General features: G+C 40.1%; 1 protein-coding gene across 1 annotated transcript in view; it reads right to left on the bottom strand.

Annotated features, from left to right (window-relative positions):
- MGAT5 (alpha-1,6-mannosylglycoprotein 6-beta-N-acetylglucosaminyltransferase) overlaps window positions 1-18322 on the bottom strand; it is a 232462-nt gene that overhangs the window by 128779 nt on the left and 85361 nt on the right. The window contains exons 2-3 of the mRNA XM_077829937.1: window positions 17866-18262; window positions 3454-3621 (exon numbers count right to left, since the gene is read on the bottom strand). Of these exons, the coding sequence (XP_077686063.1) occupies window positions 3454-3621; window positions 17866-18106 (409 nt within the window). The 5' untranslated portion in view covers window positions 18107-18262. The remainder of the gene's footprint in view (window positions 1-3453; window positions 3622-17865; window positions 18263-18322) is intronic.

The following is an 18322-nucleotide window of genomic DNA, read 5'->3' as shown; positions in this document are numbered from 1 at the left end:
CCCCTCTCCCCCCCGTTCCTACTGAAGACTGTAGAATTTAGCTCAGACTTTTAAATTTAAAAAGGTAATTTACTGACAATGAAAGCTGAAAGCCCAAAGGAGACTGAAGTCTTTTTCTTTGCCATACAACAAGTTCACCCTAGTAACAGCTGTACAAATACAGTGTATGAAGCAGTTGTGAAAGCTAGCATAGAATGATAAATATCCAAATATTTTAAATTGAGCCTACAGATAGCTAGAACTGTGAAAGGGTCAAAACCCAGAAGAAAATGGGCAGAATAACTCCATCCACTGTAGGAATTGCTGAGTTAATCTTTACGGCCCATGTTAGGTAGGTGGCCAGATTAGATGATCGTTATGGTCCTCCCTGGCTTTAAAAATCTATGGCTGGTATCGAATTAAAATTTAAAGGAGAAGGCTCTTTATGGCAATTGTGAAATTCCGCCACTACCTTTGCACAAGCCTTTAACTAATGTTAGCACTGAAAGCCATATGAGACTCCTGTCCAAGCAGGATGCTGTATTTGATACTGCCTTGGTGAGAATTTATTAGTCGTTTCTTGCATTGGAAATCCGGATGCACAAACAAGGAAAAGAACAGTTCAAAGTTCATTAGAAACTTAAGACAGTGTTCCTATTTGCCAGTTACCCAAAGGAACTCCATAGGAAACTCTTTCCTTGCTTCTAGGAATATGTTATGAGGGGGAAAAAAGGAATTATGTGAATAAATCTTCTCTCACCAAGGTGCTTAGAGCCCTGCTTGAGTAAAATAATAAACATCCTAAGTAGGCAATATAAAAATAAGTGGACTGTGAAAATCGGTCAGACTGTAAGGATCTTTTAAGGAATACAATCTTGAGTGGTGATTTGTCTTTATTATTTCAGTTTTTGCTTCCAAAAGCAGAGCAACAACAATTAAGTCAGAAAAGTGTAATTTCAGCAGCGTACATCTTAACCTCTGATTCATGCACCTAGTAAAAGGTAAGGTTAAGTAATCTAGAAATTGATAATGTAAAAGTAAATGCCCCAAAAGAATACTAAAAATGGTACTGTAGCACTATTATTCCTGCCATGCTATACACAGTTATCTTCAGCAGTAAGACAGAGGCAGTGTGTTACTGAGTAATGGCAGTATGTTTCAAGTGACAGCCATTACAATTTAACAACCTGGGAAGTGCCACATTCTCCTAAAAGTGCCTTGTTATAGTATCTTATTTTTAATTGTGAATTCAATTTCATAACAGGAAAGAAATTGATACTATTGAGCATTACTGATTTACATTAGACAGCATATCAAAGCTGGCCAGAAAACTTCACTTGGTCCTGAGGGTTAAAATTATTTAACTGCACCCAAGGTTATAGGGTCATGCTTAAACAGCCATCATTATATGCTGGTGAAATTTCCCAAGGAACTACACAAAGTAATATGAGCAGGGTCCCACTCAACTCCTTCTCCATCCATGATTAGGTTCTTCTTTCCCAATTATCTATCCAGGTAGTATATGGCCCATGTTACCATAGTACCTGAGCACTCATTCTCTGCATACCCACAACCACTCCCTCCCTTTTTGCCTGCAGCCCAGTTCAGGCCTTGGTTACACATAAAGGTTGTATTGCTTAGCCCTGGTCAACACTGGGGGTAGGGGTTCGACCTAAGATATGCAACTTCAGCTACGCTAATAGCATAGCTGAAGTCAGCGTATCTTCGGTCGACTTACCTGGCCGTGAGGACGGCAGCGAGTCGACAGCTGCCACTCCCCCATCAACTCCGCTTCTGCCTCTCGCAATCTGGAGTTCCGGAATCAACAGGGAGGATGTTTGGGGAACAATTTATCGCTTCTAGACGAGACATGATAAGTCCATCCTGGATAGATCCATCACTACCTGCTGATCCGGCGGGTACTGAAGACCTGCCCTTTAACTATACTGGCTTAATTAAAGCGGTACAGCGCCTAGTGTGGACACAGTTATATTACTATAAAGGTGTCTTCTATCAGCATAGCCATTACCATAGGGAAGGAGAATAAACTACACCAATATAAGGCAACGTTATACTGATACCACTGCATCCATACGAAGGGTTGTACCATTTTATTTGGGTACAAAAATCACACGCCTATCTGAAATATTATACTGGTACAAAACCCGGCTGTAAACAAGGCCTCAGGCTGCTGAAATTCCTGCCCAACCCCTGCCCCTCACTCACCAGCTTTGGAAATGGGCGACAGGATGGATCACTTGATTAACTGTTCTGGAACACTTGGCACTGGCCACTGTCAGAAGACAGGATACTGGGCTAGATGGATCTTTGGTCTGACCCAGTATGGCCGTTCGTACGTTCTTTCGGCTATGCACAGTCTAGCTATGATGCCCTCCCTGGACTGGAAAACCTGGTTGTGGGGCTGAAGCACTAACTTCCAAACGAACAAGAGCACTCGCTATCTCCTTGGGCCCACCAGCACCAGAGGCAGACAGGGAATGGGGGATAGCAATCTCTGGCTGGTGGGTCAAGTGCGTGCAGAATTTAGTGCAGGACTGCTGAAAGAGTAAAGCCCTATGTGGATACACAGGTCCCAGAGACATACTGCTGCCACTGGACTACATGCCTTAAATACACTGACAGGCAATAATGTCAACAAAAATGTCAATCCAACACAAATAAAATTAGTAAGAGAACTTTTCAAACCACAGTTTATTCAAACTATGACACATTTAAACTAAAGACTATTCTAACAAACAGGATTGCGCAGTATGTGATTTCCTTGTCAAATCACAGGAACTACTGGACATAACAGGGAAGGAGAGTCTTACATCTTGGTTGATGCTGAGGTTGTGGTGTAATTATAAGTTATTAAAATGTCTGCTTTATTGCTTATTTGGATAGGTATTGGCTGCACCATTAAAATCTGTTAAAGGACAGACAAAATGCACAAGGACCGATTTACACAAAACCAAGTAATCAAACTTTTTGAGATAGTGACAAAATGTTAATGCGCTTCTTCCTCTCCCAAACCTGTCCCTATATACTGTGAAGATGTGTTAAATTGGCATGAGGGATTAAAACAGTTTCAAATCCAACAATATGGCTTTCAAGACCCCCATTCCAGTTCTGCTATTATACTTCGGTCCTTGCCTGCATCACTGCACTCAAACTAGTCCATTCCCTATTCATAAGCCTCTTTCAGCAGAGGCTGACAAACATGTTATGTAGTGTGAAGCCTGCATAGCAGCTAATTTTCCACTCCACTAGAAGGAGACCACACGCTCATATCTTTTTATGACACAGGTTCGGTTTTTACTTTTGGTTTCCCCAAATGAAAAGCAATTAATCAGTTTTGCCATCTTATTTCTGAAGAGCTCATAAAACGTCGTGCTTTCAACTAAAGGGTATCAGTATTACTGTGTCTTTACACAATAAAATAGAGTTGAAATTCTAAACAGTTTTCACACCTACCTGCTACGTTGAGCTTTTCAACTGTTCCTAAACTGGGAGCAGCAGTGGCGGTACTGTTGGTAGAGTTTGCTCCGGTGCCGTTAATTACAAGGTTCTCCACCTTGGACTCTAGCTTGCCAATACGCTCCAAGATATTATCCAGTAAGACTGCAAGAGTTTTCTTGAGATCTATAATAAATGAAAAACAAACCATGTAACATCACACTGGATACCATATCGACACATCAGACACTCATCACTGACACCTCATATCGATCAAATAAAAAAAGAGAAGCGAATACAAATACTACCCTGCAACCCAGCCGGGATCAGATACCATTTCACCATTACAGGTTCCCCCTCAGCCACAGCAACTGCCTTCAAATTTTGGGAGAAATCAGATTGTACCTAGAAATCTTTGTTGTGGAGGTCCTCTCATCATAGGAATGTATTAGGGTTGTTGATTAATCGCAGTTAATTCACGCAATTAACTCAAAAAGATTTAAAAAAATTAATCACGATTAATCGCAGTTTTAATCACACAGTTAAACAGAATACCAATTGAAATGTATTAAATATTTGTCGATGTTTTTCTACATTTTCAAATCTATTAATTTCAATTAAAACAGAGAATACAAAGTCTACTGTGCTCACTTTATATTATTTTTTATTATAAATATTTTCACTGTAAAAATGATAAAAGAAATAGTATTTTTCTTCACCTTATCCAAGTACTGTAGTGCAATCTCTTTATCATGAAAGCGCAACTTACAAAAGTAGAATTTTTTTTTGTTACATAACCGCACTCAAAAACAAACAATGTAAAACTTTAGAGCCTACAAGTCCACTCAGTCCAACTTCTTGTTCAACCAATTGCTAAGTCAAACAAATTTGTCTACATTTATGGGAGATAATGCTGCCCACTTCTTATCTACAATGTCACCTGAAAGTGAAAACAGATGTTTGCATGGCACTTTTGTAGCTGGTATTGCAAGATATTTATGTACCAGATATGCTAAACATTCATATGCTCCTTCGTGCTTCGGCCACTATTCCAGAGGACGTGCTTCCATGCTGATGACGCTCATTAAAAAAATAATGCATTAGTTAAATTTACGATTGAACTCCTTGGGGGAGAACTGTATGTCTCTTGCTCTGTTTTATCCACATTCTGCCATATATTTCATGTTATAGGAGTCTCTGATTATGACACACCACATATTGTTCATTTTAAGAACACTTTCACAGCAGACGCGACAAAATACAAAAAGGGTACCAGTGTTAAATTTCTACAGATAGATACAACACTTGACCCAAGGTTTAAAAATCTGAAGTGCCTTCCAAAATCTCAGAGGGACGAGATGTGGCACATGCTTTCAGAAATCTTATAAGAGCAACACACCAATGCGGAAACTACAAAATCCAAACCACCAAAAAAAAAATAAAAAAAAAATCAAACTTCTGCCAGTAGCATCTGACTCAGATGATGAAAATGAACATGTGTCAGTTCACACTGCTTTGGATCATTATTGAGCAGAATTCATCATTAGCATGGATACATGTCCTCTCGAACGATGGCTGAAGCATGAAGGAATATATGAATCTTTAGCACATCTGGCACGTAAATATTTTGCAATGCCAGCTACAACAGTGCCATGCAAATGCCTGGTCTCACTTTCAGGTGGCATTATAAACAAGAAGCAGGCAGCATTATCTTCTGCAAATGTAAACAAACGTGGGTTTTTTGAGTGATTGGCTAAACAAGAAGTAGGACAGAGTGGACTCAGGCTCTAAAGTTTTACACTGTTTTATTTTTGAATGCCGGTTTCTTTTGTACATAATTCTACATTTGTAAGTTCAACTTTCACGATAAAGAGATTGCACTACAGTACTTGTAATTGTGGAATTGAAAAATACTATTTCTTTGGTTTTTTACAGTGGAAATATTTGTAATCAAAAATAAATATAAAGTGAGCACTTTGTATACTCTGTTATAATTAAAATCAATATATTTGAAAATGTAAACATACAAAAATATTTAAATAAATGTATTTATTATTAACAGCACAATTAATTGGGATTAATTTTTTTTAATCACTTGACAGTCCTAGAATAATTTACATATAAAACTAGTTGATAGCTCAGGTACTATTTATGATCATCACGGACGAGAATTAAATTAATCAAGACATAAAAACAAGACTGGAATTAATATTAGCACTCAGGAAAATCTCATTCATGAACAATTACCCTATGTAAGAACTATTTTTCCATTTTGTCCAAATTAAGATATAAGCTGCTCCGCTCACAGAACTGATCTATATAACTATTTTGTGAAGCACGTTGTAAGAAACGGATCACAACATGGAAATTCTATAATTTATATAACTGGATATCTATGTGTGTCTCTTTATAATTAAGATAAAACTGTACCCATATACATTTACACATGCTTTATCTGTGTATGTATATACACACTTGTATTATACATCTGCTTATGTAGTGATATATGCAGGTAATTTACACACACACACACACACACACACACACACTTCTATTCAGATATTATGGTAAAAGGGTGGGCAATATACACACACTTGTAACCAGTTATCCTGTGTATGCCAATGAACTTGTGAGTTCTTGTTTTAAAACCAGTCAAAATTAACAATCCTGACTGCAGCACAAATTAAACTGTTAAAAGTGATAAATGATTCCTCCTTTGTAACACTGGCTACAGAAACTCTGCAAGCAGCAGCTAGAACTTAATATTCAGTGCTTATTTTGACATGTAAATCATCAGGATCAAGTTATTTTACACTTTTTATTGATAAGCAAGGAAACTATTCTCCTTGATTGAAAAGCATAGTACCAAAATCCTTATATTACACTCAAGTGCTCCCATAAAGAGATTTAGCTTCACGTTTGTGTACCATGAAATGACAGTCTATGGGATGTTCCAGTGAATGAAAAATATTCCATCCCTATACACAGGGCTCAGTTCTCATTCAGACTGAGCAAAGCCAGCAATCAACTTGATAGATTAGACTAGATTGGACTAGATAACCTCCTGAGGTCCCTTCCAACCCAGATATTCTACGATTCTATTAAATCTGTACAGTATAGGGTAAAAGCACACAAAAGACCAGACTTCGGGTGGGGGGGGGTTTGGAGATGTATCAGATTTCATGGTCAGTGACTCATTTTTCGTGGCTGTGAATTTGGTAGGGCCCTATACATCTGGCTTCTTCCTGATTGTGCAAATTCTGAATTTTATACCATACACCGATAATGTTATATACTACTTGTGGTTTTCCTCAGGCCAGATAGTGATCCTGTCTGTCACCATCTTACCAGAGCCACCTGACGCAAGTTGGGTGCAGATGTGTGTGTGTGTGGGGGGGGAGATCTGCATATTGTGCAAAACAACATAGGAAAAATATGAGGAAGTTGATTAATGAACAACAAATAAAAATTCAGAATTCAGAAAATGTTACAGAAAAGTTGACAGATTGTCTTTAACTCATGACAATGTGGGAAAGGGGAGAAAAGGACATAATTATATAAGGATTACAGTGTTGGCCTAAACTTTGAATGTACTGGAGTTTGCCTATTTATGCCACTATCTCAAGAATTTACATATATTCAACAGATGTTACCATTACGCTGTTAATCATGCAAAAATAGGTTTAAAATGTGTAATTATCTTCTTTTTATAACTTTAAAATCAAATGGTTTTCTGATCTGTAATTTGACATGTGGTAGAATTTTCAATTATAATATATAAGCAGAGATTCACTTGCTTTACACTGGGTTTAGGTCTGTCATATGGTTTTTAGAGTTTCTAATGAGTTTTTAAATGAGCAGTCAAATATTTGTGCAAACAAGAGAAAATTTATGTGGAAAGGCCGTTAAGTTTAAAGTTAAGGAAAGCTACCTGAAAAGAAAATGAATTACACCTATTTTAAGGATACTCCAACTATGTACATCTTCCTTCATTGGCACTGTTTTCTTTACCTTCCCAAGACCATAACAACTGAAAGCAAAAAGAGTACTAATTTATATATTACTCATTTTGAAATATGTGTCGATATATATATACATACCATATTGTAAAGCATTTTTATATAAATGTTAATTATTGAAAATTTTAAAAAACAGTCACATTGGAGCAGAGTGACAGAAAAAGATGAAATAGTTATCAACCTGATTTTAACGTCCAATTTCTTGCAGCCCCGTCCAACCTGTCTGGAAATGCTGTGTTTTTCAACCTTTTTGAGATGGCGACCCCCTTTGGATTTAAGACAAAACATGACACCATCCCCCCACTAGAAAAACTTGCGACCCCCTACCTTCAGCTTGGGCCACAGGGCTTCAGCACCCCTGCAGGACGCACGGCTGAAACACTTACATTCACTTCCCAGGGCCCCCTGTGGTGTTGGACTCCAAGTAGTTGCCCTACTTCCTACCCGTAATGCTGTCCCTGCTTGCAACCTCCCTAAACCCATCCCACGATCCCCAGGTTGAGAAACACTACTGTATAGGATTGGAGCTCCATTTACAAGACACATATCATTAAAGATCTAAAAGTTTTAGTTGCCCAGAGTAGCAATGCATTTTTGGCACTGATATAGCAAGCTCTGGATTTTGGACCAATTCAATTCTTGATTACCATTAAGTATTTGTTACAGATAGAGGGTGTGACAAACTGACAATATCCTGCAATATCCAGAACAAACCTTATGGAATTAAGATAAACTTTACTGAATTAATTTGAACCTTACTGAATTAGAATTAGTACCTTTTGGGTCAATTGTATTAAAAATGCAGTTGTGTATGTATTTATTATAGAATCACACGTAACTTCTCTAAGAGCAGAGGGATGCTAATGTAATTCCTTCCATTATTAGCCCTTTGAAGCCACCTCCTGGAGAGGTTTGTATATAATAGTTCAAACTGAATTCTCCAAGAACCAACAGATAAAGGATTTTTGGGTAAATAGCCTGGTTTTAAACAGACTCAGGGCCTTCTTCCTGTTCGTGCAAATGGACAGGTCTACGGAGGGCTCCAATCCTTAGGGAAGACACTGTGCTTGATCTGAGCTGAAACTGTAATGAACTTGAAACCATGAGGAAACCCCTTGGACAGGGTTTTGAAGGACTGCTCCTGCCAGAGCCCATGTTAGGGTTGGGGTGATCTCTAGTAAGCTTATTAGCATGTGTAGGGGGGAGGGGCTTAATTGTTTTTAAATGTGTTTTCTCTGTTATGATTTTCAATTGGCTTGCATACAAAGTGCTGTGTGGTACCTTATAATGGTGGGCAATTACTCTATTACTAGCCTCTGAAGAGAAACTAAGCAGGCCTACTTAGGCAGAGTGTCTGCCTTGGATGTCACAGTATAGCCAGGGGTCCATGCAACCTGGAATACCCCAGTCAGAAGGGTATTCCACTCAAGAGAGCAGAAAGCCAGAGAATGAAGCCTAGAGCAGGTGCCCTTGCTGGACCACAGAAGAGGAACAGAGATGCAGTTGCACTGAACTGTGACAGAGGGCTAGGGATGATTGCTGACATTAAAACATTTAAGTGTTTTGGAACCATCACGTTGAGCACATTGTTAGCCTCTGTAAATGCATGTTCTTATTACTGTTGTCTTCAGGTTCCCTGCCTTCCCATTAATCTCTCTGAAATTTCTAAAGCTAGAAAAGAGTTCACATAATGTGCCACCTAAAATTTTGAAACCCCAACTTTTAAGCAGCATAAAGAATTAACCTTTAAGCCTAACTGTTCCTATGATATTAGCTGTTAAAGTCATGCCTGATAATAAAGCAGAGGGGAGTGAAATTATGGAAGCAAGATAGTAATCGGAAACACCTTATTTTAAAACATAACCTCGTGAGAATTTATTGAAATTCTGTTCCCCTATATAACTTTGTTAAGGAATATTTCATATGTAAAGCTTCTTGATAATTAAATGTAACATTGATAGTCTAGCATCCTCTCCCACTAAAGTCAGGGTTTTAGTATTATGCCATTGGTGACATCATAGACTAATTAGATTTCCATATTCAAGAGGAATGACAGTGACTCCAAAAAATTAGGTAGAGAAAATACTGATGGTCCTAGGGAAGGCCGAGACAATGCTACCACAGTAGGTCTTTAATGACAGAGCCTTGAAAAACTAGAAAATTAGTTTTTCCATATTAGAAAAATTAGATTTCCATATTCAAGAGGAATGACAGTGACTCCAAAAAATTAGGTAGAGAAAATACTGATGGTCCTAGGGAAGGCCGAGACAATGCTACCACAGTAGGTCTTTAATGACAGAGCCTTGAAAAACTACTGGATTGACCTTCAAACAGACTCCACCCTACAGGGCTAGGAAGCAATAATGGGGAGCCAAACGTGTTTACCTGGCCCACACCTCAATAGTGCAGGTCTCACTCAGCCACAGAAGAATGTTCAAACTACCTAAAGGGCAGCGGGTGCCAGTCACTTAAACGATCCATTCAGAAGAGGACTCTAAGATATATTAGCATGGTTTAAAAATGGTCTGTGTGGCTAAGTGGCAAACCAAGCATAAAGCATTTTAAAATTTTATTCATAACTTGTTCCAAACTAGGAACTGACCAATTTAAAAATGATTATGCCTGATCCACACTGGCCAGACAAACAACATTTAAACAGTTCCACGAATGTAATTTAAAGGCAGGGCTCCAGAGGCCATTGCCACTAATATCAGATTGAAAGGAAAAAGGAGAGCAAGGAACCTGCACAAAGCCGAAGGAGTAAAACCAGAAATAAGGTAGGTGAACTAAAGATTAAAAAACAATAATGTTGCCTACAGTGCAGCAGTGTACAAAATACAGTGAGACGAGTAACACAAAAAAAGGGCCTTCTACAGTGCTGCCAACTGCACTAATTGGAGCAGATTGCTGAGTAGGGAAACAGGCAAGCACCTGAAAACTATCACTTGGGTGCAAATTAAAAAGTAGGAGGGGAAGCTAAGAATATGTGCCTATCTGATGGGATGAAAACAAGAAATTTGCTCACCCACCATTTATACTATTCTAATGTTTAAAAAGAAAAGTACACAACAGACCAAAGTTAAAAGAGGCCCATGTCTAGAACATCGGGTATAAAATAGAGGAAATATATAAATTGGTTAAAAAAAATGTTGCTGTGTGAAAATTAAAATGGACTGGCTATTTTCACAAGGAGACAAAACAAATGCAGGATTAAAACAACAGTTAAAAAAAAATACCCAAAACTAAGAAAACTAGAAATAATCTTTCAGAGCAGACATCAGGAGCATTGTGATTGTTCCATGGCTATTAAAGACTGAGGCTTCAGAAACATGGTAACAGTTTGGGGAGGCTTTCATTGAACAGTGGATCAGCATCTTCTGACTACTGTGATAAATACTGACCATTAACAAGGATTTGGCCTTCAAATCAAATAGTTATGTATATTAAAAGTTTGAGACCTAATTCGATGCACTGCCCAATGGACACCCAACTCAAGAATGGCACTATTCTTATGGATATTATTCTTTAAACAGAGCACCAGTCATGCTGTCACTGAAAATACTTTATTGCAGACATCTTAATCCTTCATCCAAAATCCCTAATTTGCACATAAGATGTGTGAAGCTGCAAAGTATAATTTTTTTAAAAATTATTGTTACTTTGCACTTTCATAGCACCTGTTTAGCTAAGGATCTTACTCTCTTTTCTTAAATGAAAACAATAAGTTTGTTTTCTGTGAAGTTAGTTAGGATTAGAGACAGATCATTTGTCACATCACTGAGTTGTAGCTGTCTCTGCTACAGTACCTGACCTCAGTGATAGTGTACCGGATAACTCCACATCAGTATGTACAACAGGAAACGAATCATAGGCAAGTGAAACTGCAGGGGAATTTAGCTAATGACATCCCATGTACTTGAATTTTGGCTAGAGCACATTAACGCAACCCTAATTTTACAAAAGATGCTATGAAACCTCTGATGACAGGTGACCCTTTATGTTTTGCTGATCAGCTGAGGCTCCAGCACCCTTACTTAATGATGGGACATTGGTTAAGTACTGATTCAAAGGGAAGAGCACCACTTACTGAATAAACATCACCATTCTTTGCAGAAATCTGGGCTTTCTTTGTGGGCGGTCTTCCATACAACCTAACCCAACTCTACTCAGCTTGTGATATTTAATGGGATCACAGTACAAGTTGGTGTGTCTGCAGGCTGTCGGACACAAATAAAAAAAATCACGGAACAAGGGCTAGTTGTTATCTAAGCCACATAGTAATATAACAGTCAGCTGCCTAGGGGATGGTGACCTCAACCTCACAAGCAAACACATTCACAGAAACACCAGAATCTTCTCAGAACAAACAAAGCAGTAATAGAAACTGCATGCCCTCCCAGCATCTCTGGCATCTGCTGTAAAGAGGTGCTTTCATTGCACACACTGAAGTGAAAGAGGATACCAAAAAAGAAAATGAACGGCTCCTAACTCGTGAGCGTGCAGGCCTAATCTAGGGCACCGTAACTTCCTTGTACAGGTCTAGAAAAAATACCAGTAAGATTTCTCTTTGATAAAATGTTAAAGGGGAAATCATCTCGATGACTAATTAGCAATTAACTTGAGTTAGCCTAAAAGGAAGACTAGTCTCCATCACAACAGGTGGCAAAGAAAGCAAGCTGAAAACACCTATGCCAGGAACACACAGTTACATCAGATTTAAAGGGACAGCACCAACCTGAAGTCTAGCATCCCCCCAACCCCACTTTTTTTTTTTTTTTAAAGCAAGAGTTTGATAATATGCCCATGTGGGAGCCCTTGCCAATATCTGTGGGTTTTTTACAGATTTTCTCTATTAAAAAAAAAAAAAAACTCTATTCCTCCTCTGTTTCTGTTTAAAGCCCCACACAAACATGAGACAAAGGAAACAGTGAAACTTACTATATATAAGTGCTGCCAATAGTAGGTAAAAGATTCAGCGAAATGCATGATTAAACTGAGGACTAAATACCTCATTTTACTTTTTAAAACTGTTTTAGGAAATGTAATTTTATTAAGAGTCAGCAAAAATCAGAACTGAAATGGAAAAGATCAGAAAACACACACAAGAAATTGTCAAGTTTTTGATTATTTTTTATGCAGTATCTCTTGAATAACTTCACACATCCGAACTGACAGATCAAGTTTCTCAGTAAATGGCAATGACAGATTTGAGACAGCGATAATAATATATAGATAATCACAGCCACAGTAGATGTAAGTACTGGGAACTTGTAGTAAAAATTAGCAGTGGACTAAATCATACTGGGTTCAAGATGGTCTCTGAAGAGCATGATGTAAATAAGTTTGGATTTTGGACTACGCAAAATTCACAGCAATTTCACACCTATATATTGCCCTTCTCTGAACCGTTTCTGATTCTAATCTCTCTTTTGGAATGGGGTGACCAGAACTGTCTGCATTACTCAAGGTCTGGGCATACCATAGGCATTAGAAAAAATAATCCCATCTACACATACAAAATGATGGAGGTCTAAATTAGCTGTTACCACACAACAAAAGATCTTGGAGTCACTGTGGATAGTTCTCTGAAAACGTCTGCTCAATGTGCAGCAGCAGTCAAAAAAGCTAACAGAACGTTAGGAATGATTAGGGAAGGGTTAGATAACATGACAGAAAATATCATAATGCGACTATGTCAGTGGTTCTCAACCAGGGTCTTTCGGGGGGTACACCAACTCATTTAGATATTTGCCTAGTTTTACAAAAGGCTACATAAAAAGCACTAACGAAGTTAGTACAAACTAAAATTTCATATAGAATCACAGAAGATTAGGCTTGGAAGAGACCTGAGGAGGTCATCTAGCTCAACCCCCTGCTCAAAGCAAGACCAACACCAAACCAATCATCCCAGCCAGGGCTTTGTCAAGCCGGGCCTTAAAAACCTCTAAGGATGGAGATTCCACCATCTTCCTAGGTAACCCATTCTAGTGCTTCACCACCCTCCTAGTGAAATAGTGTTTCCTAATATCCAACCTAAACCTCCCCCCTTGGTGAATCCATGTTGACTGTTCCTGATCACCTTCCTCTCCTCCAAGTGCTTCAAAATGGTTTCCTTGAAGACCTGCTCCATGATTTTTCCAGGGACTGAGGTGAGGCTGACGGGTCTGTAGTTCCCTGGGTTCTCTTTCTTCCCCTTTTAAAAGATGGGTACTATCTTTGCCTTTTTCCAGTCATCCGGGACATCCCCTGATCTCCACGAGTTTTCATGGATAATGGCCAATGGCTCCGCAATCACATCAGCCAATTCCCTCAGTACCCTCAGATGCATTAGATCTGGGCCCATGTGCATGTCCAGCTTTTCTATGTAGTCCTTAACCTGCTCTTTCACCACTGAGGGCTGCTCAACTCCTCCCCATACTGTGTTGCCCAATGCAGCAGTGTGGGAGCTGACCTTGTCTGTGAAGACTGAGGCAAAAAAAGCATCGAGTACTTCTGCTTTTTCCACATCATCTGTCACTAGGTTGCCGCCCCCGCCCCCCCATTCATTAAGGGTTCCACACTTTCCCTGAACTTTTTCTTGTTGCTAACACACCTGTAGAAACCCTTCTTGTTACCCTTCACATCCCTTGCTAGCTGCAACTCCAGCTGTGTTTTGGCCTTCCTGATTACACCCTCGCATGCTCGAGCAATATTTTTATAGTCCTCCCTAGTCATCTGTCCAAGTTTCCACTTCTTGTAAGTTTCCTTTTTGTGTTAAACTCACCAAAGATCTCACTGTTAAGCCAAGCTGGTCGCCTGCCATATTTGCTACAGTCAATCACTTGTTTATACTGTTCTATATATATATCAGCGGTTCTCAAACTGTAGGTGAGTTCGTTTTAATGGGGTCACCAGGGCCAAGATTAGACTAGCTGTGGCCCAGGGCAGAAAGCCAAACCCTGAGCCCGGGGCTGAAGCCAAAGCCTGAGTTAAGTGAAGTGAAACTTGGGGTATGCAAAACAAATCAGACTCCTGAAAGGGTTACAGTAGTCTGGAAAGGTAGAGAATCACTGCACTATGTAAATACATGGTATGCCCACACCTAACATACTGAGTGCAGTACTGGTCACCTCATCCAAAAAAGATATATTAGAACTGGAAAAGGTGCAGAGAAGGGCAACAAAAATGATTCAGGGTCTGGAACAGCTTCTATAGAAGGAGAGATTATAAAGACTGGGACTGTTCAGTTTAGAAGAGTCACAACTAAGGGGCGAATGAGATGGTGGTCTATAAAACCACAAATGGCATGGAGAAAGTGAATAAGTGTTATTTACCCCTTCACATAACAGCTGATGAAATTAACAGGCAGCAAGTTTGAAACAAACAAAAAGGAAGTACTACTTCACACAACCTGTGGAACCTTCGAATATTGTAGGGCTAAAAGTATAACTGGATTAAAAAAAGAATTAGATAAATTCATGGAGGATAAGTATAATCAATGGCTATTAGCCAAGATGGTTGGGGTAGAACTCCATGTTCCAGGTGTCCCTATACCTCCAACTGCCAGAGGCTGGGACTGGATGATAAGGGATGGATAGCTTGAAATTACCCTGTTTTGTATATTCCCTCTGAAGCATCGGGTAGCAGCCACTGTTAGGGACAGGATATGGAGATAGGTGGACCACTGGTGTGATCCCAGTATGGCAGTTCTTATGTCCTTAAATAGTGTCATTATGATACTTTGTTTTATTAGCTCTCTTTCCTAATGGTTCCTAACATTGTTAGTTTTTTTGACTGCCAGTACACACTGAGCAGATGTTTTCAGCGAACTATCCAGGACGAATCCAAGATCTCTTTCTTGAGTGGTAACAGCTAATTTAGACCCCTTCACTTTGTAAGTTTAGGTGGGATTATTTTTCCACTGTGTATTACTTTGCATTGATCAGCACTGAATTTCATCTGCCATTTTGTTGTAGAAGTGGCAAGAGGTGTCCTCCTCTCCCCGCTGTGGGAGTGGGTGAAGGCATAGGCACCAGCAGCCAAGCTCCCCCCTCCTTGCCTCCTTCTCCCCCTTCCTCCAGCATGCTGCATCCCAGCTCCTCCCCTTCTCTCCCAGCGCTTTCCGCCTTCCAACAGCTGTTTGGCAGCACTTAGGACTTTCTGGGAGGGAGGGGGAGGAGCAGGGATGCCATGCGCTCAGGGGAGGAGGCAGAGAAGAGGCAGGGTGGAGGGGGGACTTGGGAAAAAGGGGTGGAATGGGGGCGGGGCTGGGAACATTGGGGAAGGGGTGGGGCGAGGGCAGTGAGGGGGGTGGGAAGAGGCGGGGCCAGGGGGTGCAGGGGTCGAGCACCCACGGGGAAGTCGGCGCCTATGTGTGAAGCACTAGTCTGAGGACAGCCCCACCCGACACAAAAAATGCAGCTGCCAAGGCACCCAAGCCTGCTTTCTTAGCCAATGAGGGTAATGATCACAACTCTAATGATGGGTCCCTTCCACCTCCCAATACAATGTCATGGAAGCAAGCTTCAGAACCATTGTTGGATGAGTGTACCATATGACATTGAAGCATCACCATATCAATAAAAGGTTTTTCTTTTCTCCACCAAAGCAAAATAAGTAATTTACTGTCCGGGTATAGAACTTTGGGCTTTTCCCATAAACAGAATTACTTCTGAATTAAGCTGGGTCTATGTGCGGGGTCATACCAGATATTGGCACATTCACACTTTCTCCAGCCCAGTGTTGCTGAATGTTGGGGCAATATATACAGGATCTAGCTCTGTTGTTTGCATCCTCTCCAGTACGAACCCAGCTGCTGTAACTTCATATTTATCATCACCTCACAGAATGATACATTCTGGTGATCATTTTTATGGTGTTTCTAAGACAACACTTCTTTGCAATTCTTAGGCATGTTTCAAACTCCAGCACCTTCCTGTTGTATCACTGAGACTTTTCCATGTGTGTTCTCAGTTCTGAGTTTTCCAAGGTTTTATACATTCTCCAATTCATCTTTCAACAAAAAAGAATAATGTAAACTGAAACCAGACCATTTTGAGAAGAATCTCTCTGGCAAGGCTGAAGAACAAACTTTGGTTCTTAGCCAGTGGAAAGGCTGGAACCGCTTTGGTCACTGCCAGCTATTAATAATCTTAGCTTGGAATTTTTCTGTAAGACTAGAAAAAAACTGACGCATCACATTCAAACCACAGAGGCAGAGCTGTCCCTGAATATAGAAAGTGCAGACTAAACTAGGAGATCGTAATGTAGTTGTGAGAGAATGATTGTAGTCTGTAGACTTGATTGTTCCTATTGATGACTGGTTATATTCTGTCTGCTGGACAGATTGTGACCAGAAAACCCATTAACCCTAATTAGTTCAGAAAATGATTTTAAAACAGAATCAATGTAGTGCTGAAGTTTCCATTATAAAGGCAAATGTTTACTGCTTAACTTGAATACAAATATTACAGTTACAGAATTAAATGGTGCATTTCCCTCCACAACCATACATTCTTAACGGTAATTGTACAGTTCCACTGAGGAAAGTGAAGGCTGGATTTGGGGGATTTTAAGTATGGATTCAGCACCACAGAACCCTACTCTGCTGGGGCTTTGAGCCCTACAGGCTTAAGAGACAGGACTGGTAGATCAGTAATTAAGACCACGGAAGAGAATGACCAGTGGACTGAAGAAGCCACAGGGCACTATTTCAACCTACAGCAGAATGGTTCTACTGCTCCTCCACACCTTGTGGGTGGAGGATTTCCTCCCACTATCCATGGGGAGATTACCAATATACAGCTTGGTCAATTGGGCTGCATTATGAGGTCAGTTTTTTAAGCCATAATTAATGTTGAGAAAACAAATTACCGCATATACTCATTCATAAACCGAATATTTTTGGTAAAAAAGTGATGCATCAAAGAGCGGAGGTCAGCTTATAAACAGGTCTACACCAAACTTTCATGATTTTAAACTATGAAATCATTGAATTGAATATCTAATACATTATCATTTTGTTTACCTGGAGTGTCTGCAGGCATGGAGCCCCTCAGTTCCCTGTGGCCGTGGTTCGCCGTTCCCAGCCAATGGGAGCTGCAGGAAATGGCGCTTCCCGCAGCTCCCATTGGCTGGGAACGGCAAACCGCGGCCACAGGGATCTGAGGGGCTCCATGTCTGTGAACGCTCCAGGTAAACAAAATGTTCCGACCCGCCAGCGGGCCTGGGAGCCAAAAAGTTTGCCAACCTCTGAAATATAGGGTCGGCTTATGAAAGGGTCATACAGTTTTTACTATTTTTACCTACCCATCGGGGGGGGGGGGGTAGGGGGAGAGTTGGCTTATAAACGAATGGGCTAATGAACGAGTATATATGGTAATTGACCAGCATTTTCTAGGAAGCTTCTAGGTATTCTAGAATATGCACTCACCATATGCTGTCATCGTCCCAACATAAGGCCCATCAACCACATTTCTATTTTCTTCTGCCAATGCTTTGATATATCTTTTGCTGAGATCCAATATTTGCTCACGAAGGACTGAACTGCTTTCATGTTGAGTTCGCTGTTGAATAGTAAAATGCAGAAGCATCATTCCCCAAATAAAGCCAAAAGTCACCAGAAAAAACCCAAGTTTCTGAGAAGAGAGTTTCCACGGAGTAAAGAACGCCATGGCTTCCCAACAGCTTCACAATCACTGCACGGGTTCTTAAAGCAAGAAACCAAGGAGCAAATGCATGGTCCAGGTATGTAAAGATCACAATGCAGGAATCAGTCTCACTCTGGTGCATTAGTCAGTGTATTTCCTCCTTTCAGTTCCATCTTGCTGCTGCCAAAACAAAGGGAAAAAAGCACATGGTCACCATAAAGTATTAGAGAATCTTCAAAC

This window comes from Eretmochelys imbricata, chromosome 11 (genome assembly GCF_965152235.1).
Source record: "Eretmochelys imbricata isolate rEreImb1 chromosome 11, rEreImb1.hap1, whole genome shotgun sequence".
Lineage (NCBI taxonomy): Eukaryota > Metazoa > Chordata > Testudines > Cheloniidae > Eretmochelys > Eretmochelys imbricata.
Note: the sequence above shows the minus strand (reverse complement) of the source record. Positions and strands in the feature narration are given on the sequence as shown.